A 21733-nucleotide genomic window follows, 5' to 3' on the forward strand; every position below is an offset into this window, starting at 1 on the left:
GGCGGACACAACATCTTTGTATGTGGTGCTGAGGATCGAACCCGGGCCGCACGCACGCCAGGCAAGCGCACTACCGCTTGAGCCACATCCCCAGCCCCTGATGATGATTTCTGATCAGGACAGCACTGTGGTGACAACACTCCCAGCAGGCATACCGCCCAGTCTCCCTCTGCACCCACTTCCCGGAGTGAGATACCCACAGAGCCCAAGTGGTCACTGGGATTCTCAGCTGTGGTCCTTGAGATCTTGCCAGAAGAATCTCATGTGAGGGGCTGAGATTGTGGCTCAGCAGTAGAGCGCTCGCCTAGCATATGCGAGGCCCTGAGTTTGATCCTCAGCACCACATAAAAATAAAATAAAGATGTTGTGTCCAATTACAACTAAAAATTAAAAAAAAAAAAAAAAAAAAAGAATCTCATGTGAGTTGCATAGAGTTACAAGCAAGAGTTTACTAGGAAATCTGGAGAGACCAAACAGATCACCTCTGGGAGGCCAACATGATCCCGACAAAGTGAGGACTAGGGTTTTAAGTCTCCTTGTTCTTGCCTCAATTTCTTAGCCACCACCCCCATCAGTTTATTACCCTTTAAATATCTCTCAACAGCAAACTTTCTCTGTATGGGTGTTGATGTCATCATCACAAGGGGTGGTTGGGTGGTGGTGACTTATTTGGTGATAAGGAAGGATCTTGGTGACCTGGTCATTGGAGATAATGCCATCAGATGTGGTCTGGAAACAATAGCTCCCTTAAGTCCCTTATCTACTGGTTGGAGAAGGTTGGACATTCTGGTTCTCTTTTTTTTTTGGACCACAAATTGAGCTCATGGGCTCTTGACCATGGGCTACATCCCTAGCCCTATTTTGTATTTTCTTTAAAGACAGGATTTCACTGAGTTGGCTTAGTTTTTAGTTGGCTAGCCCTTGCTGGGGCTGGCTTTGAACTCGCAATCTTCCAGTCTCAGCCTCCTGAGCCACTGGAATTACAGGCATGCACCCATGCACCCAGCTTCTCATTCTTATAGTGATTGCCTGTTTTGATATTTGATAAGTTTAAGTTTCCTGAGGTTCTAGTTTTATAACTCATGGATTTTTTTTTTTTTTTTCTTTTTGTACTAGGGATTGAACCCAGGGGCACTTTACCAGTGAGCTGCATCACACATGTTTTTACTTATTTATTTTTAAATTTTGAGACAGTGTCTCAAAAAGTTGCTTAGGGTCTTGTTAAGTTGCTGGGGCTGGACTTGAACTTGCAATCCCCCTGCTGCAGCCTTCTAAGCTGATACGATAACAGGCGTGCATTGATGTGCCCAGCTATGACTCATGAATTTTTTTTAAATAATTTTTTAGTTGTCAGTGGACCTTTATTTTATTTATTTATATGCAGTGCTGAGAATTGAATCCAGTGCCTCACACATGGTAGACAGGCACTCTACCCACCTATTCATGGCTGACTAACCTACCTCATAGAGCTGTCCATAGAGTGCTGTGAAGTCTCACCTTCTTCACACCTGTAAAGGCTGCTGCCCACCCTCTTTCTCCTGCATCTGTCTCCTGGATGAATGGCCAGTTTTCTTCTGCCTTTTTTTTCCCCCCCTGCTGTTTTAATCTCACAATCCAGTCTCAGGCCTGGAGCAGCCTCTCTGTTGGCTGCATTTCCTCTGAGTAGTGTGTGTGTATGCTTCTGGGGACTGAACCCAGGGTTGTTGTACCACTGGGTTGCATTCTGAGCAATTTTTTATTTTGAGACAGGAGCTCGCCAAATTGCCCAGTTGTTATCAAACTTGCTGGGATTATAAGTGTGCACCATCACTCCTGGCTCAAACTTCATTCTTTTTCCCTCCTTCTTAGTTGAGATTCCTGGAGGTTGCTTCTCCCCAGACTTGTTGCTCTTCCTCCAGAGTGTAATAGGGCCAGCTTTGTGCCTTCAAGGATGTAAAATGAGCTGGCAGGTGCAGGGAGGACCACTGTAGCATGGAGCTTGGGGTTGGGTGGGTTCTTTGTCTCTCAGATTCAAAGAATGAAATCCACAGACACAAATAGTGGAAGGGTAGAAACAAAGTAACAGGAAGAAAGAAGGGGAGGGGTCCCAAGAAAGGCTTGCCAACAGGTTTCTGTTATCTAGGGGTTTATATGAGTCTGTGGAGTTCAGGAAGTTAACCCCAAACCCATTCTTGGCTAAAGCAGTCAGTGTCCAAGAGCTCTTCATGTACCCTTTGTTCTAATCAGGCTACCTAATTGTTGGTGCCTTGTTGGAGGGGATCTGGGCATTAGGCAACAGACCAGACATCTGGGTTGTTTGGGTTCCAGCTAATGGGACCCAATTATAAGTTAGCTTTTCTGCTTACATAGGATGAGGCCTAGCTTGTGTCTATAGTTTCTCAACCCTGCTGCACAGAGACCTGACCTTGAAGGGGCCCAAATTGCCTTTCTGCTTATTTTTACTCTTCCTCCTATATCACCAGGACAAGGCATGTGATTTTCTGGAGTCGACATAACCAGATGTCTGGTCATAAACTTCTTGTACTTAATATTTTTAAAATAACCATATTTTGTTTAAAGAGTGAGCATCTGATCTGCTCCAGGCTTTTTCACGTATATCATTTAATGTGATGACAGTGTCACCACCCTAGCCTCATCCACTTCATAAAAAGTGAAACATGGCCTGGAGGGAGCTGACAGTGGCCCTGCATTGAGGAGAGTGCAGGGCAGTGGCTGTGGAGGTTGGGGTCGGAGAGTGCACCATGCCACATCATTGACTCCAGTATATCTGGGCATTGGAGGAGGAATGCTTCTGACTGGGAGCTGGACTGCCACGTGGGGTTGTGGTGGGAGTTGTGCAGAAGCATGAGTGGCAGGCTACGACTAGGCTGGAGGGGGGGGGTGCCACAGTCCCACTGACTAGGAGGACTGTGAGCATGGAGAAAGGCATGTGGAGGGGAAGAGTCATGTTTAAGTCATGTCTCCACAATCAGACGTTTGGAAAAGGAGCACTCTCAGCAGGCCCTGTGGGGTACAGTCCTGCTCCTGTTGGTGCTCAACCTGGTGGAATGAGGTCCCAAGTAGGGGTTGAGGTTTGGGGCTCATCTGCCTCTAGCCAGTTATTCAAACCTACAGGGGTGTGGTTGAGGTAGTGGGGAGAAACAGGAGGAAGACTAGGGTCCTAAATATTGTCTTGTAAAGGGCTGAGGGATTCTGGTCCTGCCTGTGCTCATAGAGACACTTGTGACATTCTTTGAGCTGATGGATGTGAGGGCACCCACTCAGCTATGCACCACCAAGATGGCAGCTGCTATAAGGCAAGCAAGACATGCCTCTGCTACACCACTGTGCAAATGCTCCATCGACAGGAAGAAACAGGGTCTCCATGGGGGTCTGCTGGGAATAGAGATTTTGATTTTAACAAATGTAGGGTGTCTCTGTCCTCTGCATTTGCATTGACGGGGCTGATGCCATCCATGTGCCACACATGTTCACTCCAGCAACCTCAGCAGGGCCTGGGGGTTCTCAAGAACAAATGAGACTAGTGGGCCAGCAGGAGAGAGCCTTGAGGTTCTCAATGTGGCTGAGAATGTAGAAAATTTGAGTGAACCTGAATCCTGTTTTTAAAAGTGGGTACTCAACTACAGAATAAAAGGCACCTGTGCCTTTTGCTCTCAGGGAAGTTTTGGTGTGTGTGAGGCACAAGTCTTGGAGAGCTCCTTCCTAGGGGGGATGTGTGGGTCTTCTCTCTGTCAAGGGCACAAGCAAGGGACTGTGCTTTCCTTGCCCTGGGCCTACCACCTGGGCAGCTTCTGTCGACAGCTGCACCCTCCCTTTCTCCTCACCTCCAGCAGAGACTTAGGACCACTCCTGAGCTCTCTGGCAGCGGTTTCTGGGGAACTCTAAAGTGCGCCTGGAGGACTGGCTGTCATTTAATGACCAGACATCTGGGTTGTCTGGGTTCCAGCTAATGTGACCTGAAGCAGCAGTTGCTTTGCTCAGCAAACACATGAATGGACCTGGATGTTGGACAAGCACCGAGATCTTCCCTCCTTTGGCCTTTGCTCCTTTTAGAAGAATTTGTTACCATTTGTGAAGATGTTTAAATTATGTAATGCTGATGGTTGGCTCTTCCTGGTGGAATGGCCGCTGTTGTGAGATGATGTGCATTTTCTCTTCCATTTTGCAGATGATGTCTTTCTGCCTAAAGATATCGACCTGGACAGTGTGGATATGGATGAGACCGAGAGGGAAGTGGAATATTTTAAAAGGTAAATGTTAGGACTGAATGTTTAAAACAAAGGTAGCCCTGTGGATGCCGAGCTTGTTTTGTTTCCTCTCTTCTCCTGACCCTCCCCTGGCCTTTCCATGGTGCTAGATGAATTTCATCTGCAAGCCAGCAGCACCGGCCTGTGTCTTGCCCATGCCCCCAGCACTTGCTTACACACTCGGCCCAACTTCACACACCTGTTCACTTCTCCCCTCCCATAGCTGTTCAGAGTCTGGTTGGTGGTGGTAGTTCTCATGGTGGGCCTGGACCAGCAGTGGCACACAGGAACCCAGGTCCCTCCCAAGACCTGCTGCATCTGGCTGGGAGTGTTTGGGCAGGGGTGTCACCTGCATTTATGAATGCCTTCCAGGTGATCCTTAATGGTTGAACGCACTCATGTGTCCTACATTTAAGGAGAAAAGTAATATTTTAGATATTGGCTGTTTTTTTGATAGCAGTCTATCAGTAATGTTTTATCTACTATGAGAACTGTGGGAACAAAAAATTTATTTTAAAGCACTTTATATTTTCTTTGGAATTATACACAAGTAATACAAAGAAGGAGTATGCAATGCAAAAATTGATTAACTCATTCCTAAAATATTGGAGAATTATAAATACTTCTGGAAGTTACATCTAACTTTTGTATAATTTAGTATACATATTAGCAGATGGAGAAAAGCATTCACTAAACTAAACATCCATTCATTATAAAAACTTAACAAATGAGAAGAAAAGGTCCATGAAGGAGGGAAAGGCCTTCAGGAAGTGTCGTGTGTGACAGCAAGAGAGCAAAAGCGTCCTTTCAGGTTGGAGATGCCAACTCTCATTTGTAAATGTCTGAAAAGAAGCAAAGGGGTAAGAGAAGGAAGAAAGTGGCATTATTCTCACATAATAGGATTGTTTGTACAGAACCCAAAAGAAACCATTGATAGATTATTTGAATTAATAAAATAGGTTGGCAAGGATATTGGATTCAAAGTCAGCAAGCAGTCTCCCTTCTTTAACATCTTTGAAAAAAAAAAAAAAACCATGTACCTAGGATGATGATGTTCATCTCATTCCATCATCTTTTCTACTCCCATAATCCCTCCCCTTTGCCTAATCCAAAGTTCCTCCACTCCTGGAGGCATTTTTATCTTAGAACAAACAAAAGTTTTAGAGAAACTACCTCTCTCCACCTGCTCCCACAGAAGCAGGCAAGACCTAAGCTGAGGTTTTGTGGGCAAAGGTTCTGAGGAGGCTTTGGCCTAGGTTTTCTATTACTAAACCTCTGTGCCCTGAGTATTGGGCAAGAGCACCTGGGAACAGAGATAGGAACTGAAGGTATGGCTGAAAGCCAGGTGTGGTGGCTAATGCAGGAGGATCAGTTGAGCCTACAAGTTCAGTATCATCCTGGGTAACAGCAAGACCCTGTCCCCCAAAAAAACAAGCAAACAGGCCTGTGGTTGCCTCACATGCATGAGGTATTGGCTTTGATCCTCAGCACCACATTAAAAAAAAAAAAGATATTATGTCCATTTACAACTAAAAAATTTTTTTTAAATACATGGTTGCAATTCAAGTGGCAGGGAAGGTGGTTTACCCTGGGGCTGGGTTTGGGGAGCAAGGGATGGAGTAGGGCTACATTTTGGATATAGGAAGAACCTCAGAGGGAAGTTTTCCCAAGGTAGCCTGCAAGATTCTTGTGCATTAAAATCATGCATGACTTCATTCATAAACAGACACCCCAGACTTGGGAAAAACAAGAGAAATATAATGGTTAAAATCAAGAATAAAGTAGAGCTAAACACAGTGATATATACCTATAATCCCAGCTACTTGGGAGGCTGAGGCAGGAAGATCACAAGTTTGAAGGACTGGGGATGTATCTCAGTGGTAAAGTACTCTGAGTTCCATCCCTAGTATAAAAAAAAAAAAAAAAATCAATACATAGATACATAGATGACACAAACAGGTTAGACAGTGTTACAAAGGGAATTAATGAACTAGAAAACATCTGAAAAATGTACCCAGAATGTAAGCAGGGCACAGTGGTGCACACTCAGAGTCTGAAGAAAGAGGATCACAAGTTCAAAGCCAGCCTCAGCAATGGTGAGGCACTAAGCAACTCATTGAGACCCTGTCTGTAAATAAAGTACAAAATAGGGCTGGGGAAGTGGCTCAGTGACAGAGTGCCCCTGAGTTCAATCCCCAGTACCAAAAACAATGTACCCAGAAGGCATTGAAATGTTTAGAAAATATGAAAGAGAGGTTGAAACTAAGTAAGTCTAACCAAAAATACTTAATATACAACATCAGCCCAAGAAAAGTATTAAAATCATGAACCAGGAATTTCTGAGGAGATGAAACCTTCAACTGCAAATCTTTCCGGCAGAAAAGAAGGTAGGGAATATGTGCATACTTTCAAAGAACAGATCAGCCAGTCTCTGAAACAAACTACCAGAGAATTAAGCAGAGGACACCTACAAGAGAATGTGCCCTACTTTGGCAAGTAAAATTTCAGTACAAAATCTGCCAAAAAATAATACCAGGGAACAAAAAAGAAAATTTATAGGTTTGTCTAACTTGTGAATAATGATTACAGAAATCCTAAGGAAAATACTCTCATTCCAAATCCAACAGTGTGTTTTCTAAAACAGTGTGCCACGGTCAGTTGGGCTTAGCCCAGGAGTGCAGAGGGAGTTTCATATTCAAACACCCATTCACTATTTGCTACATTAATATATTAAAGGAGAGCTGTTTAGTAGATTCAGAAAAGGCATTTGACAAAATTTCAGCACCCGTTTGTAATTAACATGGAAAAGAAAAAATAGAAAGCTAGCAATAGAGCTGCAATATTAAATGGAAAGGTAACAGACTAACTTGAGTAAGTGATTTGCTAAAAGAGAAGAAAAAGAAACCTGTATGCAGTAGTTTCCTAAAGGGAAAGAATGTGGAAGCATGTGCAGAACAGAGATGCTCTCTTATTACTACTTGAATTCCTGGCCAGCACAGTAAGACAGGAAAAGAAATTGAAGACTGAGAATTGGAAAGGAAGAAATAAAACTCTCTTATAGTTGCTCTAGTTGTCTGCACAGTACATGCAAAAAAGAACATACAGCTGGGGCTGGCTGTGTAGGAGAAGCACAGAAGTTATTTGGTATTCTCTATGCCATTAATAAGTAGAAGATGCAGCTACAAAAAAGACAGCATTTATAATAACACCACCATCTCTGCAGGACCCATGAATAAAGCTAACAAAAGTTGTATGGGACTTGTGCACAGAAGCCTGGAACTTTACTGAAAAATAATAAAGACCTAAACCACAGATCGTTTTCAAAGACAGGAAAAGTTTCTGTAAAGCTATTGAGTTTCCAGTCTGTAGATACAAGCATAGTTTTGTGGAACTTGTTAAAAGAAGAAATTGTGATAGTCACACAGTAGAATGCTGCATAGCAACAAAGAGAAGCAAACTGGAGCTACCACCTAAGTGGCCTGTGCACCTACTCCTGTGCAGCTCCAGCACACTGAGTAGCTGGATTGCAGGTATGTCCGCTTTACCTACCTCCTCTCTCGGGTATCTGCCTGAGAGGACCATAGGCCTGTGCCCACACACAGCCTTGGTCACACTTTATTTATAATAACCAAAAACTGGGACCAGCCCAAACATCTTTCAGAAGGAGGATGGGTGCCTGGTGCATCTCCCAGTAGAACACTCAGCAATGAGTAGGAGCCACTGCTAGTGCCACATGAAGGCAAATAGGGAGGTGTATCCAGACCAGCTTGCTGTGTGACAGAAGGCATGCTATGAGGTTCCATTGGTGTGGAATTCCAGAAAATACAGTTTCACCCAGTAACAGACAACATATTGTTACTAGCCTAGACAAAGCAGGAGGGTAGGGAATATGAGAGTTTTGTAGAAATAATGGATATATTTGTTAGCATTTATTAGCTCTGTACTAACTGTGCAGTTTTTTTATTGCACATAAATCATACCACAGTAGATTTAAATCATACCACAGTAGATTTTATTATGAAGTATCTTGTTCAGAGGTGCATACATGTGTGTTAAAACTATAAAGAAAAGAAAGGAAGTTATGACCATAAAAAGTCAGAATGATTACTTCTGAGTGAGGAAGGTAGGCTGTGGCCTACAAAGGCATTGGGGAACATCCCCTGGCTGCTGGCAGTGTTTGTGGGGGCTCTTTGATGCACAGTGTTTGTTTTGTACTTATTCTTTATTATGTATTTGTTTTGTTTACCCTTCTATATGTGTTTCATTTTATCCCCCCCGAAAAAATGGAGGAATAGAATAGGGACAAGAAAGACCACTTTTCCTGCAGAGCGTAAAAACTTAGAAAGTCTTGGCTTTTAAAATAGTGATAAAATTGATAGGGAATATGGAGCCTTGAAACATCCCTGTGAAAATAGGTTGCTGTGGAAATGAAGGAGTATTCATAGATGGTAGTTAGTTACCCAAATGGGAAAAACAAGAGGTTGGAACCCTACCCCACACCGTGCTCAGGTCAACTCCGGATGGTTTAAAATTTTAAATGTCAAAAGCAAACCTTTTGACTGGGATGTAGCTCAGTAGTAGATGGAGTGCTTAGAATGTGCGATGACTTAGGTTTGATCAGCAGCACCAAAAAAAAAAAAAAAAGAAAAGAAAAAGGCAAACCTCTTAATTTGTAATTGAGAAAATAAAGGTGAATATATTTCTGTAGGGAAACATTTCTTAAAAACACAAACCATAAAATACCACAGTGGTATGTTCCTGTAGGCCCAGCCACTCAGGAAGCTGAGGCAGGAGAACTGCTTGAACCCAAGAGTTTGAGGTCAGCCTAGGTGACAAAGTGAGACCCTGTCTCGGAATGGAATGTGAAGTGGCTCGGGTTGTAGCCCAAGGTAGAGCATGTACTTTGCATTGTGCAAATCTGAGGTTCAGTCCCCAGCACTGATAAATTATACTACTTAAAGGCTGAGGAGTTGCCTTAAAGTGTCTGTAGCACATCACAAGGAATGGTATCAGGAAGTATAAACATTATAGAACAGAGAAAAAAGACAAACCCGTTGGAAACCAGTAGGCTCCCAGAGCATACACGCAGTCAGGCAAGCACAGGGATGTCTCATCCTGTCCAGGAAAGTGCTGTGACCTCATCACTGTAGCCAGCGAGTGGCCTCTATCTCTGGTGGGGGGCGGGGGGAGGGCAGCCTGGAGCCATGCAAATCCTTACTCTGCTCCCAGGAGTATAAACTAAGTAAATCACTTGGGAAAAGAGTTGGACAGCCAGGCACAGTGGTGCACGGCAGTAATCCCAGCAGTTCAGGAGGCTGAAGTAGGAGGATTGCAAGTTCAGAGCCAGCCTCAGCAACTCAGTGAGACCCTGTCTCTAAATAAAATGCAAAAAGGAGGCTTGAGGATGTGGCTTAGTGCTAAAGTGCCCCTGAGTTCAGGCCCCGTACAAAACAAAAAAAAAAAAAAAGGGCAGAATCTGGTGAAACTGAAGTGTATGTCCCACGTGACCCAACAGGCAGCTCCACAGCTTCTACACCTCAAGGGGCTCCTGGACTCGCACCCCAGGAAGCACAAGAGCAAGCTGAGCAGCATCTTCATCCAGCAACAGAACGGGCAGGCTCATGGAGGAAGTTCACAGAGTGTGCTGAGTGGAAGAGGCACTAAGAAGACATCCACCCAGGACGTTCCCATCTCTAGAAGCTCACAAACCCTCACGACCAAGCTGCTATGAGAGAGGCTAATCACACAAATGCCAGAACAGTGACTGCACCCCTGGGAGAGGGCAGCAGGGCACTGGGGTTGCCAGCACTGAGGGCAGTCACTTGGGTCACGCTGCATCCTAGTGACCTTGTGTGCCTATTTTTTGTGCCTGGTACCGGCATGCAGTCTAGAGTTGATGCAGGCCTGATGGGGAGGCAGTACAGTCTGGTCTCACCGGCCCCAGGGTCCTTGGGGAACAGCTTGGGTTTACTGCGCAGAATTTAGATACCCATTGGAAGCCTTGGTGTGGCTTAGATTAGGGTTTTTCATTGATTTGCTTTGAACCGGGATGTGATTTCTTTTTTTGAGTATTCTAATTGCTATGTAGAGAACAGAATGGCGGGGGGTGGGGGTGTCACACTAATGGAGACGATCTGGAAGCACTTGCCATTTGAAGGAGACAGTAGAGGCAGAAGTAGAAGTTTCCAGAAAGTTTAGAAGTTTACATCACATACACAAGGCTTGACCTGCTGTGGCCAGGGAGAAGGATTCTTGGATTCTGAGAGATGGCACCACCCTTCCCTAGTAGACCTCAGCTTTCCCTCTACCTGGGCAGAGACCACTGGCCAGCAACACACAGTTGGGGACACACAAATGTCTACGGTTAAATGATTGAACCACAATTTAAGCAAATTCCATTTGTCCATTGAATGAGAGACACCACCACCATTCTCCTGTTTCACTTTCAGATCTGCTACCTAAGTTAGAGTTGGAATGATGAGAACTGCAAAATTACACAAGGGTTTTAAACAAAAGAAAATGTTCTTTACTTCATTTAATACGAAGTTGGCTCTTGCTGCCTGGGAAATGAGGCCAAGTATAGACTTTCTCAAAAGCTGTTTAGTATGCAGTGTTTATGGACCAGAGCACAGTGAGCCTAGAGGCTGGCCTGAGTCTGTGCAGGGGACATGTCCTCTGAGACAGGAGTGCAGGGTAGAGTGCTGTAACCCTGTCTCGCTGTCATGAGTCCTCGTGACAGTGTGAATTCCTGAGTAAGTTAAGACAGGCAGAGATCCCAGCATTGTCCTTAGTTTAGGTTATGTGCCAGCCCCAGCCCCACATGAAAATTTTGTGACACATGAAAATTATACAAAGCACAACTTTACTCTTTGTGTGAATAGAACTTTGCTGGTGTTCATCTGTGCTCACTTGCTGCCCACTGCTGTTGGGCTGTTGTGGAGGGTGTGCACTTGTCACGACTGCTGGCCTGTCACAGAACACATGGGTCAACCCCGACAATCCTTGATAGCTGTGGCCTCAGGCTTGCCGTGGAGCCCTTCCCAGCAGTTCATGTGGGCAAGGCTCAGGCAGAGCTGCTTCCATCTGCCCTCCCAGCTATGGATAGCTGTGGCTGTCCCCTTGCCTGCCCAGCTACAAGGACTGAGATATGGAGCTAGCTGGTGGCTTCTTTCCTGTCCTCATGGGGAGCTTAGGCCACACACGAGAGCCTGTAGGGCATGTGTTAACACAGCCCGCTCCCTGCCAACAAGTGCCAGAATTGCCACCCTGGAGTCCTGCCTCAAGACATCTTCCAGTCCTGTCATCCTCCCATCAGCCCTGCCAGTCTTGTCTGAGGAGCACGGTTGCAAACCCCACTCCCACCCTGCCCAGCTGCTGCCAAACTGTCACCTGCTCCCCAGGAAGCTGTATCTGAAGTAGTAGCCTTTGGATTAAGGAAGTAGTGACCCTCCCAGCCCTTTGTCCTTATCCTTGCCATAGCCACATCAAGAAGGACAGGGTGCTAGCCAATGGCAGCTGTTCTTAGATGAGCCAGTGAGCACCTTCCCGTGAGGAAGCTGAAGGAGGCCTGTATCCCTTAACAGTGCTGCCTCTGCCTTCCCCCATGTGGAGCCAGCTGCTTTCTGAAGGAACCCTGGTTGTTCCTGGAGCATGAGGTGGAAAACAAAAAGCACCAGAGACCACACAGGCCATGTGGTCAGTGTCCTGAAAATGGGGCCCCTGCCTCCCATTCTCCAGGGCAAGGAGGGAGTCCTGGGCTTCAGATCCCACTCCCTGACTCACACCCACCTCCAGTGAGTTTCTGGCAAGATTGGGGCTGACAAGGTTGGCCAGGCCCCAGCCTGGGTGGGGGCTGCCTCCTTCATCAGCCTCTTGTCTTTGCAGGTTCTGCTTGGACTCCGCTAGACAGACCCGACAGAGACTATCCATCAACTGGTCCAACTTTAGCTTGAAAAAAGCCACTTTTGCTGCCCACTGAACAAAGACCACATGGAGAGGGACACGCGGGAGGAGGCCAGGCTGTGCCACCTCAAGAGCTGAGCCCCTCGCCGGCCCCCCAGAGCTGCCGTGTCCACCCAGGGCAGGGCAGGGTGGGGCGCCGCAGCCTGAGACCCAGACCGAGAACTTGCTGCTCGACCCGCGTTGTAGCTCGTGTGCGTGTAGTCTGTGAGTGAGACTTCTTTGATTGTAGCTCTGTGCAGTCGGATTGGAACAGTAGTTCCCACCAGTTCCTCCCACCACCGCGGCCTCAGAGGTGTGGGCCATGGCCAGAGATGAGTGCAGCATACGCGTGCTCCGTTGCCTCTGCATCGCGCCCATCCTGATGTCTGTCCCGCTGGGTGTCGCCATCCCTCAGCTCCCATGTGCCCTGCGTCCCATCAAGGCGGGCTGGGCGGGCAGGCCTCCGTTCTTCATGATCTACTGTTTCCAAGTGTACACGTTGCACTGTTTGTGTTTGATCCCCTGACTCGTAGCCAGCTTGTGTAAGACCCCTTGCAGAATGAGAACGTTAAAAACAAGAAATCCACCCAGTACTCACACCATCACGTCTGTTCTAGAGCGTGCGACCGTACTGACACGGAGGCCTGCCTGGCTACTTTTTAACATATTGTTAAGTAATATTAAAATCATGTCTTTCTTTTTGAAAGATGGAATACATTAGTACAGCAGGAGACCCAGTCTGGTTGCTTTCTGCTTGGGGGGGGGGGTGGACGTGGTGGGAAGTGACAAGTGGGTGATGTGTCTCCCCGGGAGCCAGGGCTGATGTCAGCTTAGGGCTCCTGGTGCCCTCATGGACCTCCATGTGCTGGGCTGGCCCAAGCACCAGGACAGAGCAGTCAGCAGGAGACACAACCACTGGATCATCACAGCTTCACGTGGACATGCCAAGAAGCCACAAGACTGGGTGGGCAGGCTCAGCAGTTCACCTGAGGGACAAGGACGTGTTGGATTAACCCTCAGCAGCTTCATTGAGATCAGAGGCCCCTGCAGCACAGAGCAGAGGGTCAGCAGGGCAGGGTCACGTGTGGCCTTTAGGCAGGTTCCCATCTACACTTTGGAAAGGTTGTGATCTAGACTAAAAAGATAAATTATATTCAACTGGGTATATACATTGATAACAAAGTGAGTAGTATTTAAAATGAAAAAAGGAATCCCAGCTTGTCCCTTTCTTCTGAGATCTCTTTAGGCAATTTGCAGAACACCCACATGGAGCTGCCACCTGGTTGCTGTCTAGTGTCCATATCCTCCTAGAGCACTGCGTACGTAGCTCCCTCGTCTCCCAATCTCTTGGCATCTGGAGGTCAGAGGGCTGGGAGAGGCAGGCCAAGGCAGGGCTGCTGTGGTCAACAAAGCCAGGAGCTGGCTACAAAGCTCCTGCACCAAGGTGACTTGACAGCCCAGAGGGAGCTGGTTTGTGGGACAATAGGGTCGGGGCCAGCTGGGGGGGCTGCAGGTCCTGGCAACTCTGGGGACTGCACCAGGAAGTGGGTGGATAGTCAGAGGAGGTACAGAATTGGGAGTTTTCCTTTGTTTATTTTGTTTTATTTTTTCCAGGTGGGAGGAAGAACAACACATCCCTTTGTTCATAGGATGGTTCAGCGAAGGGAGAAACAGGCTGGGCTGTGACCACGGCAGGAGAGTGCCCTTGAGAGGGCAGGGACCCTGATGAAGTCCCTCAGGGATACCGGCTTCATCTCCTGGCTGAGGTGGGGGCTGAGTAGGGGCCAAGGGCTAGGGCCTGTACGCATGTGGGAAACCCTAAATCCTGCCTGCCCAGGCCTGTTCTCCCTGTGGACAGTCTTGAAGCTGTGCTGGGAGCCAGTCCCACCTCTGGGCCTCAACTTACTCATCTGTCCGGTAGAGCCATGCCAGCTGCTAAGAAGAACCACAGGGTCCCCAGCTGTGATATCAGGAACTGTTGGGAGCATGAGTGGTAAAGGGATTCCTGGGTACCCCAACAAGGACCCTCACACTGAGGCCTAGAGGTAATTCAAATTCCAGGTATAGTAGTCAACTGCAGCCTCCCCTGCTCCCATTTCACCAGCCTTCAGCCTGCCCACCAACATCTGTTCCCCGAGCCCTCGGACTTCCTGGCCCCTGCTGTTCCTCCACCAGGAACAACTGTCCCGTTTCCCTGGAGGTCACTCACCCTTCAAGACCGTCCATGTGGTTCTTTGGGTTTTTCTTCAAGAGGGTACTGGTCAACAGTGCTTATCCTCAGGAACAAAACGAAATAGAGGATGGAACCAATTTGAGGGGACAGAGGAGAGGGAGGAGGGCTCCTGAGGACAGTCCTTCCATGACACAGCATGGCCTGGTGATCTGTCCTACCCATTGTGCCACTTCCATATGAGGGACTAAGACCCAAGGTGTGTATGCTGCCTAGGGCAGCTGCGGACAGCCCCAGTGTTGCTGTCCTCATCAGAGCCCAGGCCTAGGGCTGTACCTGTTCTTGATGAGATCAGTCCCCACTGGGTAGCCTGTTGTTTTTGACTCTTCCCACAATATCACTAATCGTGAAATGAAATAAAATAACAATAGCTAGAAAAGACCCTACCAGTGGAAAAAATTTTTATTGAACTTTTTAACTTTCATACTCATTCCATTAAAACGAAACGAGCCAGGTCAGTGACACCTGAGGTCCTAGCACTCAGGAGGCTGAGGCCAAGGATCCCTTGAGCCCAGAAATTCAAGACCAGCCTGGCAACATAGATCCTGTCTCAGAAGACAATGTCAACAACAAAAATTAAAATCAAAATGAATTTAATGATACCAGAAAAGATTACTGCTTTTTTGTTAATTTGGGGAGGCGGTTTTTATTGTTTGGTTGTTTTTATACTAGAGATTGAACCCAGGACCTTGAGCATGCTAGTCAACTGTTCAGCCTGTGAGTGGCATCAGCTACATCCCTAGCTCTTCTATGTTGCCCAGGCTGATCTTCAACTCATGGACCAAAGTGATCCTCCCAAGTGGGAGAATGTGCACCACTATGTCTAACAATATATTTATAAAAGGGAGTAGTAAAAAATTGACTTTTTTTTTTTTTTTTTTTTTTTTTTTTTTTTTTTGGTAGTGTTAGAGATTGAACCCAGGAGCATTGTACCACTGAGCTGTGTCCCCAGCTCCCCCACACACCTTTTTTTTTTTTTTTTTTTTTTTTTTTTAAGAAACAGTTCTCACTGAATTGCAGATACTGGCCTTGAATTTGCAATCTTCTGCCTCAGCCTCCAAAGTCACTGGGATTACAAGGGTACACCACTATACCTGGCTAGTTCACTGTTAACAACAAAAACTTACCATGTCATCATCCAGGATGACAGGTTAAAGTGCCTCAAGTTCTGGCTCTTCATCTACAGTCAGTAGCATTATTTAGGACCCACTACTGAAATGCAAGAATAAGCAAGCATTCAGGAGTGTGCATCATGAACTACACAAGGAGAGTCAAGGCAATAGGAATTATCAGTAACTTCTTGCAAGCACACCTGTGGCTGAGTGGGTCAGGAAACACCTGTGTAACCAGGAGCCTCCAGATAGTTCTTGGTGGCAAATACATTAGGTTCCAGGATGAGTGAATGGAGGGACATAAGAGGGACCAATGGCATGCCAACAGCATAGTAGTAGTCCTTAAGAGAAGGCAAGACAGGTAAGCCCTTAGGCAACCAGCTCTTTGCCTAGAGGCAGCTTCCAGGTCCCAGCACTGAGACAGGAACCCAGCAGCATTGTTGAACAGAGGAAAGACCAGAGTTTGAGGAGGCCACAATAACTGGGATTTGGGTCAGAGTTCCAGGCAGGAGGGGCTTGTACATAGAGGTCTGGAGATGAGATCTACTGAGAGTCCCCTCTGTTTCTTGGCTCAGTTCTCATCTGTGCACAGGTTGCATAAATCTAAGCACTGAGTCTCCAAAAAGCAGCAAGGTGTTCGTACCTGATGTTTGAACTGGGCGAAGTGGAGGCAGGTAGTGAGGCACTGGAAACGTGCTTATTACCTGCCTCAGAGGAATCCAATTGACCCCACACAACTTCCTGGCTGATAGAACAAAGCCCAGCATTCTCTAAAGAAATATAGGAACTTCCCACCTCAGCCAAGTGCAAGCCACAATACGGGCACATGGTCAGAAGCTACCAGGCTCTGCCAAAATAAGGAAAACAAACTGTAATCTAGAGGAGTTCCAGTCGAAAGAAACAGATTCAAAAGAAACACAATAAGTCCATAAGAAACTTAAAAGGACCGTTATAAGTCTTTTAAATGTTCTCAGTGATGTCAGTATAAACAAGGTGAAGGAATACATGTAAAAACCAAAAAAGACAAAAGGCCAGCGTGCACAAGGCAGTACTGCCAAACAACAGCAACAACATGAGCTGAAATGGTGTGAACCCTGGACAGAATTAATAGCAAATATGAAGTCTGCACTTGATGTTGTGTGCATGTGTCTATATCACATATTTGTGTATACACATATGTGTATGTGGAAAATGCATATGAACTAAAAAATGTGGTTTGCCATCTGTGGAACTGGAGTCCTAAAAGAGGTAGGGGACAAACAGTGCAGTGGCCCACACCCGTAATTCCAGTAGCTCAGGAGGCTAAGGCGAAAAGATCACAAGTTCAAAGCCAGTCTCAACTTAGGCCCTAAGCAACTCTTAAGACCCTGTCTCTAAATAAAATTTTTAAAAGGGGCTGGGGATGTGGCTCAGTGGTCAAGCAAGTGGTTCAGTCCTCTATACCAAAAAAAAAAAAAGAAAAGAAATGGAAGTATAAGAGATAGGAACCTAGGGCCTTGTGCATGCAAGACAGATACAACCACCAATACATTGGGAATCAAAGAACCAGAGTCCTAGAAAATCATGTTCAAAATGCTGAAAGCAACGGTTCATGAAAATCTCAAAAATAGGTAGAGAAACTATCATGTGCCTGTGGTCCCAGTTAACTTGGGAGGCTGAGATGAGAGGATCACTTGAGCCTAGGAGTTGGAAGACAACCTGGGCAACATAGCAAAAACCCTGTCTTCTTCTTTTTTTTTTTTTTTAAGGCACATTGCAAAGTATGGATTAGCAGTCTTAACAGAAATCATGAAAGAGAAGAAAATGACATTTAAAGCACTGAAGGATAAAACCAAAACAAAAACCTGTCAAGCTCAGATTTGGTATATAGAGCATAACTCCAGAAATGAAGGCGGGGAGATCCACTTCAGACTGACAACATGAGTTCTGCTGACCCGCCGCTTAGTGTGACTGGTGATAAGTTATCCAAAGAATGCACTTGCTAGGCGCATTGGCAAGTCTGCAGTCCCAGTGACTTGGGAGACTAAGGCAGGAGGGTCCCAAGTTCAAGGCCGCCTGGGCAACTTAAGACCTTATTTCAAAATGAAAAATAAAACAAGGGGCTCTTGATGTAGCTAAATGGTAAATTATCCCTGGGCTCAATCCTTAGTACTACCAAAAAATAAAAATGTTAAATAGTTAAAATCTGTAAATAAACATTAGAGGGCAGGTAGTATGGCTCAGTGGCAGAGTGCTTGCTAGTATGCATGAGATGCTGGGTTCCCATCATCAGCACTACAAAAAAAAAAAAAAAAAAAAAAACAATGAAAATAACTCAGAGCCTCTGTAAATGGTCTTAAAAGCAAACTGCAAATAAAGAAACATCCATCCAAGGATAACTATAAAAAAATTGATAAGAAAGATGAGTGGAGTTGGAGTTGTAGCTCAGTGGGAGAGCACTTGGCTAGCATGTGTGAGGCACTGGGTTCAATTCTCAGCACCACATATAAATAAAAGTCCATCAACAACTAAAAAATACTTAAAAAAAAAAAATAAGACAAGTGGTATTTGAAGCAAGATTTTTCTTGTCCTTCTTGCCAGCCAGCAAGGTAAATCTCCACAACAGATTGCTATGGCCAAGATCATGGTCCTCCTGCCACCTCCCAAGATAGTTCTTTCTCCAACAAGGAGCACAGGGGCATTGTCCATCCTGCCTTCAGCCACCTGTTGCTGAGGTTAAGAGGTGGGAATCTCCACTGCCACCCAGCCCCATTCAAGGAGACCACACCCAGAACATGGCCCTGATTACAGTTGCCCTGGCTTATGAGACAGTGGTCCCAGGCCAAGAAAGTCCAGTCAAGAAGAAAGGGCTACCCCCCGATCCTCAGTTTCTGTTACCCAATTACTGAGCCAGTGGTCCCAACAAACCAGGTCCTGTCACTCACCTGAAACACCAAATAGAAGAGGTGATAGTGAAAAGTGGGAAAAGAACTTAAATCACTGTAGCCATATTGGGAAGGCAAAGTGAGTTCAAACACTGGCAGGAACTGGAGGTTCACCCCTTCCCCGTTCTTCCTCTAAGCAATCTTGGTCATATGTGGTCAGTTGATCATTCTAAAAAGCTCTTATTATCTTGAGGGCAATTTCCACTGGTCGGTCTGTCAGACCTGGGATCCTAGGACAGGACACATGAGTTCCCATGAGATGATCGTTCCTCTAGGGAAGCAGTCTCATCACAGGGCGACCGGTCTACAAGGTTTCCACTGTTCTACTTCCACTGCCCCTGGAAGGAGCTGGACAACATCTGAAGACCTGGAACTGAATGCTGTTAAAAGCTAATCATCGATGCCCCTGCAAATCTTGTCTTGAAGGGAGGACAAGATCTATGGTGGTGAACTTAAGGCTAGTAAACTTTGTATTACTAGTCTATAGATGAACACACTAAATAATTAACATGCCTACATGCAGAGCTGACCAGGTGACAAAGGAAACAAAATGAAGGCAGAGTTGCCAAGCTTTATGCTGCTTTCAGTTACATTGGGCATCTGCTCTAAGTAAAAACCCAGTGCTTTTGGACAGGCAGCCTCTCAATCCCTGTTCTGCTCCTATACAGAAACTTGCTCTCAATCCTACCCTCAGCTTGAGTCCTGGGTAGAGAAACAGGCCTTATGTAAAATGGATAGTTCTTTCTCTCTTCCCAAAGACACTGGCTTCATCTGCAGCAGAGAATAAAAGGCTCAAGACCAAAAAAAAGCACCCTTGAGAATACTGAAGGCTGCACTCACCCTGGGCACTGGGTCTGTAGTAGTGCCAACAGTTTGTTAGTGAGCTGTTCACTATGACAGATGCCTGAGAACGACAAATTAAAGGAGGATCATGGTTCCAGAGGTTTCAGTCCATGGTCAGCTAGCCCCATTGCTTTGGGCATGAGGTGAGACAGAACATCATGGCAGAAGAGCATGGTGGAGGGAATATGCTCACCTCAAGGCAGCCAGAGTAAGAAAGAAAGAGGGTCTGGGGACTAAAAAAAAAAAAAAAAAAATCCTTCCACAGCAAACCCACAGCAACCACCTTCTAACAGCCATGTCCCACCTCCAATTTCTCCACCTCCCGGTGTCTATTCAGTTGTCAATGGATTAATCCACTGATGTGGTCAGAGCCCTCATGAGCCAATAAAAGCCCCACCTCTGAACACTGCTAAATTGGAGACCAAGCCTTTGAGGACATTGCAAATGCAAACCATAGCAAGCAATGACCTCAGAACTAGTCTTGCAGAGGAGTTGGAATTTGATTGAATTTGTTTGTAGAAACATTTATGTCCCAGGGCATTGTTGAAAATAACAGAGCAATGAGTTGCAAAACAATAGTGGTTTAACAGCCAGATGTGATCAGGAAAAGCGAACTCTACAAAAATCACTGTGGTCCTGGATAACTGGAGACACCCTGAAGAGCAAGAGAGGGTTTAAATGATCCCACTAAAATAACTAGATAAATGTGAAAGACTTACGCAGAATTGCTGACATCCCAGCAGGGGTACACTTTAGAAACCTTGGGTAGGCATCATGGCAAACCCTATAACGCCTTTTCCATAGTAACTAAGCACTTACCATGCTCTGAACATGTAATTTTTTTCTTCCTTTTGAGAACTCATACCTCTTAAAGCATTTTACAACTTCTGTTTGGTACATCCAAACCACCAGTGTTGCTATTCTTGTGTTTTGGAGCCACTATTAAGTGAAATGAGTTGTTTGAACACATGCATTGTGATACCTTGACAGTTGACCTGATACCAAGAAGGCTACTAGTGACTAGAAGTGACTAATGGGAAGGAAATGTAAAGCATGCAAAGGAATAGGAAATATGACCCATACACTGGTGGAAAAGAAAATGGGCACTATGGAAGAGTGGATGTCAAATTTTATCACAAGACTTCTAAATAGCCAATATAAATATATTCACAGAACTAAAGGAAACCATGATTAAAGACGTAAGCAATGGCCAGGTGCAGTGGCTTACCCCTGTAATCTCAGCAACTCAAAGCTGAGGCAGGAGGATCACAAGTTTGAGGCCAGTCTCAGCAATTTAGCAAGGCCCCAAACAACTCAGCAAGACCTTGTCTCAAAAAGGGCTGGGGGTGCTGGGGATATAGCTCAGTTGGTAAACTGCTTGCTTTGCATGCACAAGGCCCTGGGTTCAATCCCCACTACTACCACCAAAAAAAATAAAAATAAAGGACTGGGAAGGTAGCTCAGAGATTAAGCATCCCAGGTTCAAAACCCAATATCACCAAAAAGAAGAAAGAAAAATAAAACGGAATTACTTCCAAAACAAAAAACAAAAGGAAATTAAAGAATTTGAAAAGTACAATATCTGGGCCCTGCAATGGGTATGGATATGGTACAGCAGCTGGGGTGGGAGGGTTACATACCACAAAGTATAGAGGTGAAAGTGTAACCCAGCTTGTGAGAGCTCCACAGTATAAAGGGAGAGAAAAGATGCACAGCTTCATCATAAACCAGGTAATGTCTGTTCTCAAGATGTTCCTAACTGCAACAAAGCTCAGCCATGACAACATAGGAACCAGATGTTTGTACCTGGCAAGGGAAGACAACCTGTTGAATGTGCAGTTTCTCACTCCTCCAGTGGAGAGAACTGGTGTTCCACATGTTTTTGAGCATATGGCCCTTTGTGGTTCTCAAAACCACAGAATCCATGCAGAGATCTTTTCTTCAAAATATTGAACATTTCCACTTTAATGAATGCCTTCACAGGCAGGAAGGATAGTAGTGACTAGAACAAGAGGAATCCGTGTGACCCCCAAATGCCCTTGATTTTTAGGGAACATTTACGGATAATGAGAGGATTATTTTCTCAGCACCTTCCAAGCAACTTTCCCTGGCCTCATTGGATGTGATCCCTCGTGCATCCCAAAGCTCATGTGGGAGCAGTTCAAACCATTTCATGCTACTCTCTACCACCTAAATAGTGTTAGGTTCTTCACTTAGGGTAATTCTCAGATCGGCATCTGCAACAAATTCATGAAGGAGCTCTGGGTGAATTTCAGAAAATTGAACCAAATATCACAGTGCCAGCCCAGAAGACCTGGGACAAGCTGGGGGAATTCAGGTGCAGCCTAGATTCATTTGCTACAGATACCTCTAAACAAACAACGGTCAGTGTTGGTTTCCTCTTACTGATGTCACTGACACATTTGAAGTCTTCAC

General features: G+C 45.7%; 1 protein-coding gene across 7 annotated transcripts in view; it reads left to right on the forward strand.

Annotated features, from left to right (window-relative positions):
* Positions 1-15018, forward strand: part of Fam193a (family with sequence similarity 193 member A) — a 148052-nt gene extending 133034 nt beyond the window's left edge. For 5 of the 7 annotated variants that reach the window (XM_071614093.1, XM_071614094.1, XM_071614096.1 and 2 more), the window contains 2 exons: positions 4169-4250; positions 12132-12919. In XM_071614093.1, coding sequence (XP_071470194.1) covers positions 4169-4250; positions 12132-12225 — 176 coding nt within the window. In that variant the 3' untranslated portion in view covers positions 12226-12919. Of the gene's footprint in view, positions 1-4168; positions 4251-9762; positions 11146-12131; positions 12920-13802 lie in introns of those variants that run through there. The other 2 variants (XR_011707938.1, XM_071614092.1) reach the window with 2 other exon arrangements.
* Positions 15019-21733: the final 6715 nt, after the last annotated feature.

The sequence above is a fragment of the Marmota flaviventris genome, chromosome 7, assembly GCF_047511675.1.
Source record: "Marmota flaviventris isolate mMarFla1 chromosome 7, mMarFla1.hap1, whole genome shotgun sequence".
Classification (NCBI taxonomy): Eukaryota; Metazoa; Chordata; class Mammalia; order Rodentia; family Sciuridae; genus Marmota; species Marmota flaviventris.